Genomic DNA, 17,015 nt, shown 5'->3' with positions numbered 1-17,015 from the left:
TATGGGGCAGTTCTCCTCTGTCCAGAGGGTTGCTGTGAGTTGGAATCAACTCAGTGGCAATGGGTTTGGGTTTGGTATCTTCTTTAACTCTAAATTAGCATTGACTGACAAGATTCGACCCAGGCAAGGCACATAGGGTTCTGAATTCATTGGCTTTTAAGAATTCCCGGATCCCTTTCCTGTCCAGAGACTCAAAGAAATTTTTTCACCTCTGAGCATTTTTCTCTGAAATTGGGATCGCTTGCTTTAGTAAATATTTTTTATTTCTTACCAAGTTTTTTGTCTTAGTTTTGTAGAGCTGCCATTACAAAATACTACAAACTGGGTAGCTTTAAGGAACAGAAATTTATTGTCTCACAGTTCTGGAGGCTCGTAGTCCAGATTTGGGTGTTGGCATGGCTGTGTTCTCTTAGAATGCTCTAGGGGAAGATCCGTTCTTTTCTTGCCCAGCTTCTTGTAGCCCCAGGCATTCCTTGGCTTGTCTTTTCTCGGTCTGTCTGTGTCTTCACATGGCTGTCTTTTCCTCTGTCTATCTCTCTGTGTCTCTTCTCTTTTAGAAGGACGCACTCAGATTGGATTAGGACCCACCCTACTCCAATAGGAGTCCTTAAGTGGTGGAAGTGGGCAGTGCTGAGCTGCTAACCAAAAGGTTGGAGGTTCAAGTCCTGCCAGAGGAGCCTCAGAAGAAAGGCTTGGCAGTCTACTTCCAAAAAATCAGCCATTGAAAACTACGGAGCATGGTTCTTCTTTGACATACATGGGGTCACCATGAGTCAGAATGGACTCAATAGCAACTGGTTTTCTACTCCATTATGAGCTTATGTTAATTTAGCTGATAACTTCTTCAAAGACCCTATTTCCAAACAAGGTCACATTCACAGGTACATGGGGCTCAACATACCTTTTGGGGGAACACAATTCAATCCATATATCTTGTAATTTTTCTAGTTATTCTTTCTAAGGAGCACCCTACCTCCCACTGAGCTGATGTACCAGCTATTTTATTATGAGCTGAACTGTTTTAGAATAATTGGGACATCTTGAGAATATCAGCCATTTCCCAGAATTAAGAAACTAGTATCTTGCACAGACTGTCACCTAGACAGGTGTCATAGCCTGGCAATGGCTGGGTGATTGATCTGTAGTAGGAAGTGTTTGAGTCTATGGTTAGCAAGTAGGAAGAATTATAATCAGAGTTGTATTAATTCAAATCATAAACTCCCTCCATTCCGGGGCATTACCCCAGACCCAGTGCCCTCCGGGGCATTGGCTTTACCAATTATGTATGTATGTTAAAGGCCACTGTGGATGCTGTTAGATGCTGTTATGATAAGGCACCCAGGAATCCCACATCAACCCAAGCCACCGGTATCGCTCCTGTGAAGTTCCTGAGGGAAAGAGATCTATACCCAGGAATTGTGGGAAGTAGAATTCTACATTCTGATTTGCTGGGCTAATGTCCTAACTCCCAATTCAGGGCATTCTGGGAGAGCAAGTTAGAGCATGTGGCTTAAACTCCCGGCCTGAGATGGTTGTCACAACTCGAGTAGGAGAAGGTGCTACTAGCATCTGGCAGGTAGAGGCCAGGGCTACAAGTAGACATCCTACAGTGCACTGGACGGCCCCCACAACATGCAATTTTCTGACCCAAAATGTCAGTAGTGCTGGAGTTGAGAAACCCTACTCCAGGTAATATAACCTCCTACCTTCCCTGATAGTTGCTGACCTTCATCACTCTCCTCAGACTTCCAACCCCTGACTCCTTTACTCTCAGCAGAGAAAAATGGAACCATCAAAGGAGAACCCCCTTACGTTCCCACCACCAAACCCAGTGACTTACCTGCACATCCCCCCATCCTGACCTGCTTTCCTTGTAGCCTTCTCACAAGGCCAGTTCTCCGTTCCTGCTCTGCTTCCCATTCTCTCCTGCCTTTACAAGGACCTTGTCTCTCCTACTTTACCAGACCCTGCTCCTCAGCATCGCTCCCCTCTTCAAACTAACTTAAAAAACCCTCCAAGGACCCTATGCCCTCCTCCAGCTACTGCCCCCTTCTCACAACCAGACCATTCTAAAGGGTGTGCCACGCTTGCCTTCTCCGCTTTTCTACTTGCTATTCACTCTCCATCCCATTTCAGTCAGGCTTCTGCCTCTGCTCCCCCACAAAAAATGCTCTTACTACCAAAAACCATAAATCCATTGCCGTCAAGTTGATTCTGACTCATAGTGACCTTATAGGACAGAGTAGAACTGCCCCATAGGGTTTCCAAGGAGCAGCTGGTAGATTTGAACTGGCAAGCTTTTGGTTAGCAGCTGAGCTCTTAACCACTGCACCACCAGCACTAAAGTGCTTATTATACAGCCTCTACATTGCTAAATCCAGTTATTATAAACTCCTCTTTTTATATGACCTGTCAACAACATCAACACAATTGACCTCTTCCTCCTTAAAATAATCCCCTCTATTGGCTTTCGAGATACCACATACTCCAGATTGCCCCCACACACACACTCTGGCTGTTCTTTCCCAGCCTCCTCTGCTAACTGTTCTTCTCTTATTGCTGTTCTCTTGTTCCATCAAGTCCATTCTGACTCATGGCGACCCCGTGTCTGTCAGAGTAGAACCATAGGGGTTCGATGGCAGATGTTTCAGAAGTAGATCACCAGGCCTTTCTTCCAAGGTGTCTCTGAGTAGACTTGAACCCCCAACCTTTTGGTTAACAGCCAAGTGCATTAACCATTTGTACCACTACGCCGCTTTAAATGCTGGCATTTCTCAAAGTTCAGTCAGTACTGACTCTTTTCTTTCCTTATCTGACGTTATCTCCCTAAGTGATTAGTGTACTCCCACGGTTTCGTTACCACCTACGTGCTGACCAACCCTAAATATATAAATCCCAACCCAGACATCTGTACCACATATCCCAACCCATATATCTAATGGTCTTCTCAGTATCTTCACTTGGACGTATCACAGACACCTCAAACTCAACGTCTGCAAGCGTGAACTCCCCATCTGCCCTCTAAATTTGCTCTTTATTGTTGTTCTCTGTCTCTGTAAATGATACCTGTCCAGTTGCCCCCAAATCCATTCAGTCCTAAACCCTGCTGATTCTAGTTTCTAAATCTTTGTCAGATCTGTCCACTTCTGCCCATCTCCATTGCCACCTGAGCCACTATGATCTTCCATTTGACCTGATGCAGTGACATCCAGCTGGACCCTGCCATTGTAGGCATCTCTTCCTCTATTCTCCTTTCTGCAGCCAGTTGTTGTTAGTTGCCCTCAAGTCGACTCTGACCCATGGTGACTTACGTACTGCAGAACGTTCCTGCATCGCTCTCACAATCACCAGCATGTTCGAGACCATCGTTGTAGCTCTTGTGCCAATCCATCTCATGACGGGTCTGCCACGCCCTCACTGGCTTTCTACTTCACCAAACATGATGTCCTCCCCCAGTGATTGGACCTTCCTGATGATGTGTCCAAAACAAGCAAGTCGGACAATGTTCTGCAGCCAGAGACACCTTTTAAAATGTGAATTTGACTTCTCCCCTCCCTAAAGCCCTTCAGAGGCTTCTTCTTGCTCCCAGATAAAGCCCAATCCTATCCTGGCTGACCAGACATGCAGAATGTGAGCCTTACTCACCTCTCCTGCCTCTTTCCTCCCCTCTGTCTTCCTGCTCCTGCCATCATGGCCTTTCGTTTGCCCCAGTTCTTCAAAGCCCCAAGCACCACCCTCCCTCAGGTTCACAGATGCTGTTCCCTCTGCTTATGATGTTTCATGCTTCACATGTCTAACTCCTACCCATCCTTCAGGTTTCAGACCAATTGCCTTAGCAAAGTAGCTCTAATTCATAATCTATGTGATTATTAGTTCAGCGTCTCTCCTCCCCTTTACACTCTCAGGAAATCACGAGGTCCAGGACTGTTTCTGTCCTGTTAATCGTGGTATGCCCAGCACCCAGCACAATGCCTGGCTGATAATAGGTGCGCAGTTAAAATTAGTTGGACGGATGGATGGATGGTCAGAAGATGGTTGGGACAGCAAATAAAAAAATAAATTAGTACCTTTCAAGGTTTCTCTGCAGATGAAATAAAATAGAGTATGTGAATGACCTTAGTACCTAAAAAAACAAGGGCTCAATAAATGTTAGGTCCATTCCTCTTAATTGCATAGAACCAATATTTGAAGAACACCACTGCAGCAGCCAGATGAGATTTCCATTGATTAAAAAGGGATTTTGCACCCAGTGAAACGTCCCTTCCTAGATGGTAAATTAAGCCACATTGGTGCTGTTGTAGAGCCTTGGTTATCATGAATCCTTCGCCTCTGTCATAGCCACGGGCCCTACAGAGAACAAATGTACTGTGACATTCTTATAAACCATCATGGGAGCTACCACTGCTTATTAATAAAGTGCTTCTGTGAGCACCTGGAGGGAAAACCCTCAGTCTAAACTTTCTTTCACTTTACGCCTTAGAATTTGTTGCTGTGAGCAGCTGCTGTGTGGGATTTTAAGATCTAAAGAGGTACATTAGTGACTAACTTGGAAGGAACGGAGCAACTTTCAAATAGAAGGTGAAGTTTATTCTTCTGAGTTGTAGCCACAAAAACCAGTCAATTCGATTCCAACTCATGGCAAACCTATGTGTGTCAGGATAGAACTGTGCACCATAGGGTTTCTGGAAGTAGATCACCAGGCCTTTCTTTCAAGGTGCTGCTGGGGGGACTTGAACCTCCAACCTTTCAGTTAGCAGCCCAGTGTGCTAATTGTTTGCACCACCCAAGGACTTTCTCACTTACATGTTGTTGTTGTTAATTGCTGTCAAGTCAATTCTGACTCATGGCGACCCCATTTTTATATGTATGTGCGTGTGTGTGTGTGTAGACATACACACACACATACATAATCACTAGTCTTAGCATCCTAATGTGTGCCTGAAACAATGCCATCTTTTAAAATCCTGTTCTTGTTTAATACCATTAAAGCCTCCTGTCCGCCTGAACTGACTGCACAAAATCAGAAGGGTTCTCACAAAATAGCATGTCCATTTTAGCAACCCAGGACAAAAATCACATTACATGTTTCCTCCAACATGCCCCCCTCCCCAAAATAAAAAAAAACAGGTAAGGTGAACCTCAGTGATACTCTTGAAAAAAAACTATTCCTTGGAGTGAGAGGAGTTACTGGCCGACTGTATTTATTCGGGCTGTTTTGGGCACTGGTTGGGGAGCCCCCTTTGTCCACCCCTGCAACTCTACCCGGAGCCCTTGCTCAGGAGAGTAGTGATTCCCCAGACCCATGGAACCACTCAGGATGGGAACAAGACCACGCTGAGGTGTGCTGCCACGCTCACACCTTGCCCCTTCCTGTGCTCTCGTGGAGAGGCCTTGCTGTGAAATCATTCCATTGGGACTGGTGGCCATCAGCCCTGGTCCCATGCTGTCTAACGCCTCCTCAGCTTTACTTAGCAGTTTTGGGCTGGGAATCTAGAACCCCATTCTGCCCAACTCCTCCCTCTTCTCCCACCCTTTCCTTCTCCCGCCCTTTCATTCTCCATGCCATTGAACCAGAGTCCTGGAGAAACAGAAGTAGAGCAAGGGCTGTGGCTGGGAGTCATACACCATGTGTGATCAGCGCATTTCTGGCTATGATTACCCAGCTGAAAAACAAAAAAAACAGGCATTGTTCAATATCAAAGTGTATAACAGCAAGTACTTCATCCTGATGGGGCAGCAGTGGTTCAGTGGTAGTCTTCTTGCCTTCCACGCAGGAGCCCCGGTCTATCCCTGATCAGCGTACCTCATGTGCAGCCACCACTTAGCTGTCAGCAGTGGCTCGTGTGTTGCTATGATGCTGACCAGGTTTCCACGAGCATCCAGACTCAGATGGACTAGCAGGAAAGGCCTGGTGATCTATTTCCCAAAAATCAGCCAATGCAAAACCCTAAGGATCACAACGGTCTGATCCCCAACCAAGCACAGGGATGGCACAGGACTGGGTAGCAATTCTTTCCATTGCACATGGGGTCGCCCTGAGTCAAGGGCTGACTCGTTGGCGGCTAACAACAACAATTTATCCCAGATAAATTGCAGCTTTTAATTTCATATTTAGGGAATAGCCTTGGAAGCTTTTTCAATACTTATAAAATTATGACTTTAGGAACCAATTTAAGTCAGGATTCTTTATATGGTGACTGACAGAAATCCAATTCAATCCAGTTTAAGCAAAAAAAGAAATTGGGGATTGCAGGTTATTAACTCACAAAAGTAGGAAGTTCAAGGATAGACTGATTCAGGCACAGTGAGATCCAGGGATTTAAAAGCTGTCATCAGGATACTGTTTCATTCTTAGGCAGACCGTCCCATGGGGTGGCGAGGATTGCCACTAACAGCTCTAGGCTTATGTTTTCCACATAGCGAAAAATCATGGTAGAAAGAGACTGCCCTTTTCCTGAAAAAGTCCCAGGAGGGCTCTGTTTCCTGCCCATTCCTCCAATTTGCCAGGCCTGAGTTATGTGCCCTCGGCAGGGTGGATGGTGGGACCAGCCCTTCACAAACCACATGGGTTAAAAATGGGAGGAGGGGTCAGTCCCTGCCTTGAAATGCACTTGAATTGCACTGTAAAACTCCTGGGGCTCATGCATGTTTGCTAAATTCCAACCCCTAATTCCTTTGAGGACCCCTAGAGAGAATGGGAGAGACTGGTGTCTTGCCACTTGTCCACTGGGGTTACTAATACACTGAGTGAGCCCAGGACAAACTAGATCCCAAATCGATGGCACCTACAGAATATATATTTATACAAATAAGTACCCTGAGTTGTCTCAAGATGGGACAGAGAACCCATGGAAAATATTCGGCTTCCTGGTACATGGAATGGAAGCTTAGAGCATTTGGGATATTACTATAAAGGTGATTCATTTGTTCTCCCAGACTGGTAATGACCAGGACATTGTAGTTGCATAAAAATGTGCAGTATGTTGCCGAGAAATCAGCCTGTGTATATATTTGGGCAAAAGAAGGAAAACGAAAGTATTTTTGCCCTTTAAAGGAATTTCCCCCAATAGTCTTCAATACTCAACTTTAATTTCTGTTTACTTTGTACACAGTAGAAATGGGGGAAGACAGATGACATGCCACATGATCACCAAGGAATAGAAACTGAAAAGAGACAAGGACGTTCCCCTTGAGCCCACAGAGAGGAAACCTTCCCCTAGAGCTGGCGCCCTGAATTTTGACTTCTAGTCTCCTGAGCTATAAGAAAATAAATCTATGTTTGTTAAAGCCACCCACTTGTGGTATTTCTGTTATAGCAGCACTAGATAACTAAGACAACCCCTTAAATCTTCAGCTTGTATTTCCTTTTTAGGATAACAACTACAGTTATCAAATGCAGGAGATACGTTATCAGTAGAGTAATTTCATCTAAACAAGTCCATAGTCCTCTTTTGCCAGTTGTTTTGGTAGCGTCCTTTATAACGGTATTTTTTCCTGATACAAGATTCAGCGTTTGGTCATCAGGTCTCTTTAGACTCCTTTAATCTGGAGCAGTTCCTCAGCCTGCCCTTGTTTATCAAGTTACTAGCATTTTTTAAGAATACCAGTTGCCAGGGAGTCAATTCCAACTCATGGCAACCCCATGCGTGTCGGATTAGAAGTGCACAGGGTTTTCAGTGGCTGATATTTCAGAAGTAGATCGTCATGCGTTTCTTCTGAGGTGCCTCTGAGTGGAACTGAACTTCCAACCTTTTTTTAGCAGCCAAGCGCATTCATTAACTCTTTGCTCCAACTCAGGGACTCTTCAATAGGATATCTCTCGATTTGTTTTTGTCTGATGCTTCCTCAGAATTCATATATATACACTTTGGCATTTTTGGCTGGAATACTACGTCAGTGCTTTTGGGTCCTCTTCAGGGTATCATAAGAAGAAGCATACATTGTCCATTTGCCCCTTATTGGAAACAGGAATTTTGATCACCTGCTTAAGGTGTTGTCCAATCTCTCCTGTATAGATTTTCACTTTTGTATTTAATTTGTGGAGAGATACTTAAACTACATAAATATCCCACTCCTCATCAAACTTTCCCTTCCTCTTTCCAATCTCCTGAAAATCATTAACAGCCTTCTTAATAGTTGTTATGTAGGTTAATGTGTGTATCAAATTGTTAGAAAAATATTTGAAAAGGTAAGTAAACAGTTTGTAAATATTTGCTGGAATAATAGCTAAAGCAATGTTTTGTGTTCACTAGATGAGGAATAAAAAACCTAATAATGTGGGCCGGGGATGGGAGCTCTGTGGTTCAGTCATGGGAGAGATGGCCTTGGCGTGTGGACATTTTGCCCACCTCCATTTTCCTTCAGGACGCTCTCCTTGGAGCCACACAAATGAACATACATCTTCTATCTGATTCTCACTGCGAAACCTCACCTTTGGGTGGGGAGGAGGCAAAGGGAAACAAAATGAGTGAATATCAGGACTTTTAGGGGAAAAAATCTAATTCCAGGGTATATCTGGGAGTTTACACATTTTGCCCAACCCCGTGCCTACTTTCTGTGTCCTCAGTACTTTTTGTTGAGGATAATGTTCAAAAGTTGTTCCTGTACTCAGTGTGGTATGAAACTGGAAAAATACATTTCAGAAAAAATCATCAACCACAAGAATTAAAAACAAAGAGATTTTCAGGGTTTATTCTTCAATCACCAGGAAGTTTTAAATAGCAGGACATGCTATTCTCCAGGCCCCCAGTTAATCCAGATCTTACTATATAGCCTTTATAAAGTATTCACTTCCCTGAACCTTTTGCTGAATCCCATGTAAAGTTTTGCCATAGAACCCGAGATATTTTCATCAGGCCTTTATACACCATGCCTACAAATCCCTTTTCTTTAGCTTTGGAGATATAAACTACTTTCTGTTTTCAGATTAACTTTCAAGAATGTTAAAAATGCCTTGCCCAGTCTTCTTTTTCTGTTCTTCCTTCCCAGGACTTAAACCCGACGCTGCTCAGCCCAATGGTCAGATTCCCCAGGCTGCACATTCTGTTAGTGCTGTTCTTGCTGAGGCCAAGAGACAGGTGGAACCGACCAAGGTAAGGCCAAAGAGTGATTTACGTACACCCTACCCAGCTGTCCCCTAGGAGTCTGTGTTCCAAACCACTAGCAGCATTCTGGGGTGGTGTGAATGGCCAAAAGGTTGGCAGTTGGACCTAGAGGCGCCTCAGAAGACAGGCTTTTCCAAAAGTTTGCGGCCTGAAAAACCCTGTGGAACACCGTTTTACTCTGCAGCACGTGGGGTTAGCATGAGTCAGAACTGACTCAACAGCAACTATCAACAAGCAGTGTTCTCATAACTTTTAACATGAGAAAGTAGAGTTCTAACAACTAAGAAGTCACCATAATTTCATTTAGGTAAATGCTTATATTTTTTATCTTCAAGTAATATAGGCCAGAATTGAAAGTTAACACCGCTTTGAGAAAGTACAACAATTTTTTTTTTAATGATGGAAGTTGATATGTATTTTTTATCTAGTTACATTTATTTTGACGGAAGTGGATTTTTCTGGGTTTAATCAAGTGTTTTTAGCATCCCCTGAAAGTGGCACATGAGTTTTAAGCTCTTGGGATTTTCCACATTTTTTTCCTGAATAAATTGGGGCAACCAGTTAGTCAGAAGCTCTTTAGTGAGTGTTAACTGGGCCCCAGAACCAGATTAGATAATTACTAAAAGGGTTACACTATAAAATAAGCATTTTTGTTAATTATATTTTTCATTAATGTCTACATACACCCTCAGAGTGATGGAGCAGAAACCACATCTTAAAACAATAACAGAACTACATCCAATTTGTCAATCAGTTATAACTTAAATAAATGTGTTAGTCCTATCTCCTCAACTACGCTATCGCTTCTAGAGAGGAGAGATACATTTTATTGCCAGAACTGGAACCAGAATATGCAAACAGGTACAACTTGTGGGTCAGGGAGCTGGGCTAGAAGTGCTGAAGTAAAGATGGCAGCACGAAAGAAGAGGCCAGGCTAGATCCAAGGCAGAACAGGAAACCCAGTGGTCACCGCAGACTTGGAGAACTGAAATAGATGGGCAGTGCAGAGTGGAGGTGTGTCCAGGACTGAGGGTCAGGGAATCACCATGGCTGAGAATCAGGCAATCAAGGCAGAGTCAGAGTCTACATTAAATAGTAAAGGTCAGAGCAAGCTCTAGGTCAACAAAGAGTCCAAAAGAAAGCAGAACACACGCGCCTAAGAAAAAGAAAGGTAAGTGGTCAAAAGTTCAAAGCAACAGTCAGGAACTACATAGACCTGAAGAAGCAAGGTAAAACAAACACACAAAAAAGATTAAAATGCTTATTAAGCAGATGATTAATGTTCAGTTAATACTAGAACCAATGTGGGTTCACTAAGGATAAATTTTGCTAAGTTGAATTCATTTCCTTTGTAGTAGGGTTATGTCTTAGTTATCTAGTGCTGCTTTAACAAAAATACCACACATGTGTGGCTTTAACAAACAGAAATTTATTCTCTCACAATCCAGTAGGCTTGAAGTCCAAATTCAGGGTACCAGCTCTAGGGGAAGGCTTTCTTTCTCTCTAAGCTCTGGGCGAAGGTGCTTGTCATCTGTTTTTCCCTAGTCTAGGAGTCTCTCAGCACTGGGACCCCAGGTCCAAAGATCACACCTGCTTCTGGCTCTGCTTTCTTGGTGGTATGAGATCCCTCTCCTCTCTACTCAATTTTTTATATCTCAAAAGATATTGACTCAAGATACAACCTATAGACTGATCCTGATTAACATAACAGTTTCTAATCCTGCCTCATTAACATCATAAAGGTTATGATTTACAACACATAGGAAAATCACGTCAGATGACAAAATGGTGGATATCCACACGATACTGGGAACCATGGCCTAGCCAAGTTGATACATATTTTTGGAGGACACAATTGAATCCATAACAGGTTACAAAGTTGATAAATCTGATCATGTTACTTACTCTCTTGCTTAAAGACTTATCATTACCCTTCGCCTCATGATAAAGCCCAAATTTCTCAACTTGGCAGTAGAGACCCTCCATACACTGCCTTGTCTCTTGCCCTGAACCTGGCACACCACCCAAACTAGACTAATGGCTATTCCTAAACCACTCCAGAGACATTCACTTCTCTGTGGTTTGCTCTTACTATTTCTCCACACTAGAATATCTTCCCATCTCCACCACCCACTTATCTAACAAAAATCCTACATGTCTTTCAAGGCCTACATCAAATATTTCTTTTGTGTCGCTCTCCTTTCTCTTTTTCCCCATGAAGAATTAATTAATCCCTTTCTCTAGACTCTGAAGATCGTTCGTTCCTACTTTGGAGTCCCTGGATCGTGCAAATCGTTAACATGCTTGGCTGTTAACCAAAAGATGGGAGGTTTGAGTCCACCCACAGGTGCCTTGGAAGAAAGTCCTGATAATCTACTTCTGAAAAACCAGCCATTGAAAATGCCGTGGGGCACAGTTCTACTCTGACACACATGGTCACCGGGAGTCTGAACCGACTCGTCAGCAACGGATCTTTGTTATTGTTCTTCTCTGGAGTCTCAATTAAAAAAAAAAAAAAAAACCTCGCCATTGAGTCGATGCCAACTCAAAGCAACCCTATAGGATATAGGGTTTTCAAGGAGCAACTGGTGGATTCAAACTGCGGACCCTTTGGTTAGCAGCTAAGCTCTTAACCGCTGTGCCACCAGGGTTCCACTATACTTCATTAATACCTGTAATACATAATGTGTTGTTACTTGGTTCCATCAAGTCTGTTTCAACTCATAGCAACCCCATGTGACAGAGCAGAACTGCCCCACAGGGTTTCCTTGGCTGCGGTCCTTACGGGAGTGGGTCACCAGACCTTTGTCCCACGGAGTCACTGGGTGGGTTTGAACCGTCAACCTTTCAATTAACAGCCAAGCGCTTAACCATTGTACCACCAGGGCTCTTTAAGATATAATATAATGTATATTATACAATCTATTATATATTAAATATACATGCACACCCCCAATACAAATTAGGGATGATGGACGTTTAATTATACATACGTTGATTTGTAGTTAGTATAGTTAGTGTCTGTCTCCCTGCTAGACTGTGAGCTCTTTAGGACAAGAATAATATCTTGGTCATTGTTGTGTTCTCAGCATCTAATACAAAATCTAGCAGAGAGGAAGTCAACAGTACACGTTCATTGATTCAAATGGGGGGAAATGCCCATCACAGTGTTTCGTCATTTAAATAGAGTATTTAATAAATCTTCAAGGCTGTCACTATAAATAATGTTGTAAAATATAGCACATAAGATAAAATTGAAGCTTTTTGAAGACAACCAGACTGGAAAAAGGTCTCTAATGCTACCAAGTTTAGTCCAGTTAACATTTTTATTAGTGCATTGGATTAAAACATACAAAGAATGTTCATCAAATATGTAAGGAGGCCGACTAATATCATAGGTAAGAGAATCAAGATTTTTTAAATGACCCAAATAGTCTGGAATGCCCTTCTCAACCTAATAAGAAAAAGTTTAAATAAATATAAAGTCAAATATTTAAGTATTTTCACAATTTCAGAAATAAACTGCACCTAATTTTTTTTTTATTCTTATCGAGTATGGTGGAGATTTCATTTATCAGCAGTTAATGTGTGGAAGAGTTGGAAGCTTCAGCTGATCAGAAGCTTTAAAAGCAAACAGTGACACATGAAAAGATGTTCACAGCCATTAGTCATTACACTACCTACTACCCAGTGCCATCCAGTTGATTTCGACTCATAGCGATCCTATAGGACAGAGTAGAACTGCCCCATTGAGTTTCCAAGGAGCGCCTGGTGGATTCAAACTGCCAAGCCTTTGGTTAGCAGCTATAGCACTTAACCACTATGCCACCAGGGAAATGTAAGTCAAAACCACAATGAGATACCATGTCACACCCACTAGAATGGCTAGAAGTTTTTTAAAAAAGAGGAAAATAATAGGTGTTGGTGAGGGTGTGGAGAAATTGAAACCCTCATTCATTGTGGAGGGAATATAAAATGGTGCATCTGCTGTGGAAAACACTTTGACGGTTCCTCAGTAAGTTAAACAAATTATCATATGACCCAGTAATGCCATTCCTAGGTAAACCTAAACCTACTGCCATCGAGTCGATTCCGACTCATAGCAACCCTGTAGGACAGAGTAGAACTGTCCCATAGAGTTTCCAAGGAGCACCTGGTGGATTTGAACTGCTGACCTCTTGGGTAGCAGCTGTAGCACTTAACCACAAAGTGCCATGTGTCCAAAATAACTGAAAACAGGTATTCATACAAAAAACTTGCACACAAATGTTCGTAGCCAGCAATACTCACAATGCCCAAAAGGTGGAAACAACCCAGATGTGTCCATCAGCTGATGAATGAACAAACAAAATGTGATATATCCATATAAAACCTGAAACCCGTTGTCATAGAGTCGATTCCAAATCACAGTGACCCTATAGGACAGAGTGGAACTGCCCCACAGGGTTTCCAAGGAGCGCCTGGTGGATTCGAACCGATCACCTTTTGGTTAGCAGCCGTCACACTTAACCACTACGCCACCAGGGTTTCCATAGCCATATAACAGAATATTATTCAGCCGTAAAAATGAATGAAACACTGGTACATGCTACAACATGGATGAACCTTAAAAACATTACCCTAAGTAAAAGAAGCTGGACACAGAAGGCCAAATACTGTATCATTCTCTTTAGAGGAAATATCCAGAATAGGCAAATCCATAGAAACAGAAAGCAGATTAGTGGCTGCCAGGGGTTGGGGGAGGGTGGACAGGGAGTGACTGCTTCATGTACACTGGGCTTCCTTTTGGGGCATTCTGGAGCCAGATAGTGGCAACGGTTGCATGAAATTGTCAATATACTAAGTACCATTACACTTTACACTTTAAAATGATTAAAACTGTGAATTTTATGTTACGTGTATTTTCCCACAATTTTTTAGAATAGCAAACAGTGAGGAGAAAGAAAGAAAAAAAAAAAGCCAAATGGGTATAACATCTTCCATAGCTTTTTTTTTTAAGTAGGTTAATGATGATCGATTTAAATCTAATAATTGTAACTAGTAATTGTAAACTAGTTACTAATCACACTTACAACATCAAAGTCCCATTTAATATTTCGCATGTGTGATTCAAAACAAGCCTAAATAATTCTGACAATAGCCTACTACCCAGCTATGCAGTTAGTATGGTTAGCTTCCTTCTCTCCTGTATTTTGTCCATTAGCCAGTGGTAGAAACAATCCTGTCTTGGTCTTTATTGAACTTCTTACAATTTGGAAAACTATTGTAGATCTTTGAAAGTTGTGTTTCTCTAATTTTCTTGTCTTCTCCGGTCTGATAACCTCATCATGCAATGTACTTTCAGCTGTTATTATTTTAATGATTTCTATAACGATAATTGAAGAGAAACATTTAAAAACGCTGGAAGCAACAAAAGAACCCCAGAATAGACATCACTGAACTGTGTGTGAACATCAATTCCCAAGCTGCCTGTTCTGAAATCAAAAAAAGACAAAAATACATCACCAAATAATTAGCTTTTCATGCTAAGTAAATAAACTAAATGAAATAGAAAATCATATACGGTACTTTGTTGGGAAAAAAAATCTTCGAAATTTAATCTTCAGCAGTAAGAGGTTATTAAGCAAAGAAAGAAAGAAAATGGCAGCCTGATAAAATGTAAATTGAATGATAGTCATCACTAAAACAGAGGAGGATTCAATTTAGCTGCCTAAAATTCTTGGGGAAGTTGGATTATATAAATCTAAATTATTATTATCTATTCAACCAATCCATGGGAGAAGGACCTGGCAATCTGCTCCCATAAAGAGTACAGCCGAGAAAACCCTAAGGGCCAGTTCCACTACTATGTCTCATGGGTCGCTGTGAATTGAAAAACTGACTTAACGACACCTAACAACAACTTCCCCCTCACTGCTTAGTTCCCAAAGATATGCCACCAGGGTCCTAATAAGCAAATGCAAAAGATAAACATTCTCCTTGGTATGAGTTGGGCTGGTTTTGAAGTTCAGTTAGTTTTACAGTCATCAGGTGTAGGATGATTTCAAATGATCTTTAACATTACTCCACGTAGGTGCTAATCTCATGTCTTCTGTAAACGATGTTGTTGGTAGTTGCCATGGGATCAGCTCCGACTCACGGGGACCCCATGCGTGCAGAGTAGAGCTGCTCCATTAGGGTTTTCAAGGCTATGGCCTTTCAGAAGCAGATCACCAAGCCCTTCTTCTGAGGTGCTTCCAGGTGGCTTCTAACCGCCAGCATTGTAGCTAGTAGTCAAGCACTTAACCATTTGTGCCCCCCAGGGGTATGCCTCTGTTAACCTTTAGCCAAGTTTCATGTCCTGGTTCCTTCCAACAGCACGTACATTAAGACGTTACTTTCCAGAACTAACTCAAATATTTATCTCGCTTGTTCTCACCCTAACCTTGAGACATAGATAGTAACAGGTATCGTGATGCTCATTTTATACTTGATTAACCAGCCAGGACTTTCACACAGTTAAGGAAAATCCAAGACCATGTCTCCTGATTCCTGGTCTACCCCACTGCCTTTCCCGAAGCTGTTGTGCCAGAAGGAGTAAAGGTTATAATTGGCTCCTCCCTAGAGGTCCAGGAGCCCTGGTGGTGCGGTGGTTAAGAGCTCAGTCGCTAACCAAAAGGTCAGCAGTTCAAATCCACCAGCCACTCCTTGGAAATCCTATGGGGCAGTTCTCCTCCATCCTGTAGGGCTGCTATTAGTCAGAATCGACTTGAAGGCAACTGGTTTTGGTCTAGAGGCCCAAGTCCTGGACCTTTCTTCTCAGAATGCTAACTCAAGGAGAGACTTTGTATTTCCCAGCAAGGGTTGAGAACACAACTATTTTGCCAGGTAAGATACCCTTTGTGCTCAGGTTTGCCCAAAGGTTGCCTGTAGCCCAGAAAGAATTCTTTCAGTTCACTTCTTTCCTTCCATCTTCTTTGTCCCAATGAAGTAGGACACTTAAACCAGGAGGTTTTGCAAACAAGATTTAGGAGGTCCCTTAACCACTTCTGGTCCCTGGATGGTGCAAACAGTTAAAGGTTGGAGATTTGAGTCACCCAGAGGTTCAGTCTGTTTCCAAAAAATCAACCATTGAAAACCCTGTGGAGCACAGTTCTACTCTGACAAACATGGAGTCACCGTGAGTTAAAGTCAACTTGATGGCAACTGTTTTAGTTTGGTTTTGGTTTAACCACGTCTGCCATTGAAGATGTAGCACAAGAACAAAATAATTTTACAGATACCTACATCTGACAACTGATCTTCACAGCCAGCTCAACCCATACCAAGAAGAACTTCTATCTTTTGCATATGCTTAAGACCCTGGTGGCATATCTTTGGAACTAAGGAGTGAGTGAGAAGTCCAGGAAAGCCATTTTGCTTCCATTTTGAGTTGCCTTAGGCTGAACCATAACCAAAAAAACCAAACCCACTGCTGTTGAGTCCATTCTAACTCATGGCAACCCCATGTGTTACAGAGTAGAACTTTTTCATAAGGTTTTTCTTGGCAGTAGTCTTTACTGAAGCAGATCACCGGGCCTTTCTTCCAAGGTGCCACTGGGTGGGTTCTACCTGCCAACTTTTAGATTAGTAGAGGAGTGCAAACCATTTGCTGCCACCCAAGGACCATAGGCTGAACCGTAGCTGGTAGGAAAAGACTGAGGTCACCGCAGCTAGCTGAGATCTATGTGCTAATGCCCTTTTAGAGACAAATGGTGGGTTCCAAGGAGATGCATGTCCAATCTAAATATAAATACCTCATAGAGTAAGGCAGAGTCTTTGATTTATGGAAGACATGGGATTAGCACCCACGCATAGTAATATATAAAGACTATTTGGAGTCATCCTCCTTATCCCAAAGATGAGCTCATTAACACCCATATAGTCTCAGAG

General features: G+C 42.6%; 1 protein-coding gene across 4 annotated transcripts in view; it reads left to right on the top strand.

The window, feature by feature from the left end:
* Positions 1-17,015, top strand: part of APBB1IP (amyloid beta precursor protein binding family B member 1 interacting protein) — a 151,142-nt gene that overhangs the window by 132,278 nt on the left and 1,849 nt on the right. For all 4 annotated transcript variants that reach the window (XM_049881782.1, XM_049881781.1, XM_049881779.1 and 1 more), the window contains one exon: positions 8,989-9,092. In XM_049881782.1, coding sequence (XP_049737739.1) covers positions 8,989-9,092 — 104 coding nt within the window. The remainder of the gene's footprint in view (positions 1-8,988; positions 9,093-17,015) is intronic.

Source organism: Elephas maximus, chromosome 4 (assembly GCF_024166365.1).
Source record: "Elephas maximus indicus isolate mEleMax1 chromosome 4, mEleMax1 primary haplotype, whole genome shotgun sequence".
Classification (NCBI taxonomy): Eukaryota; Metazoa; Chordata; class Mammalia; order Proboscidea; family Elephantidae; genus Elephas; species Elephas maximus.
This window is presented reverse-complemented; position numbering and strand designations above follow the sequence as displayed.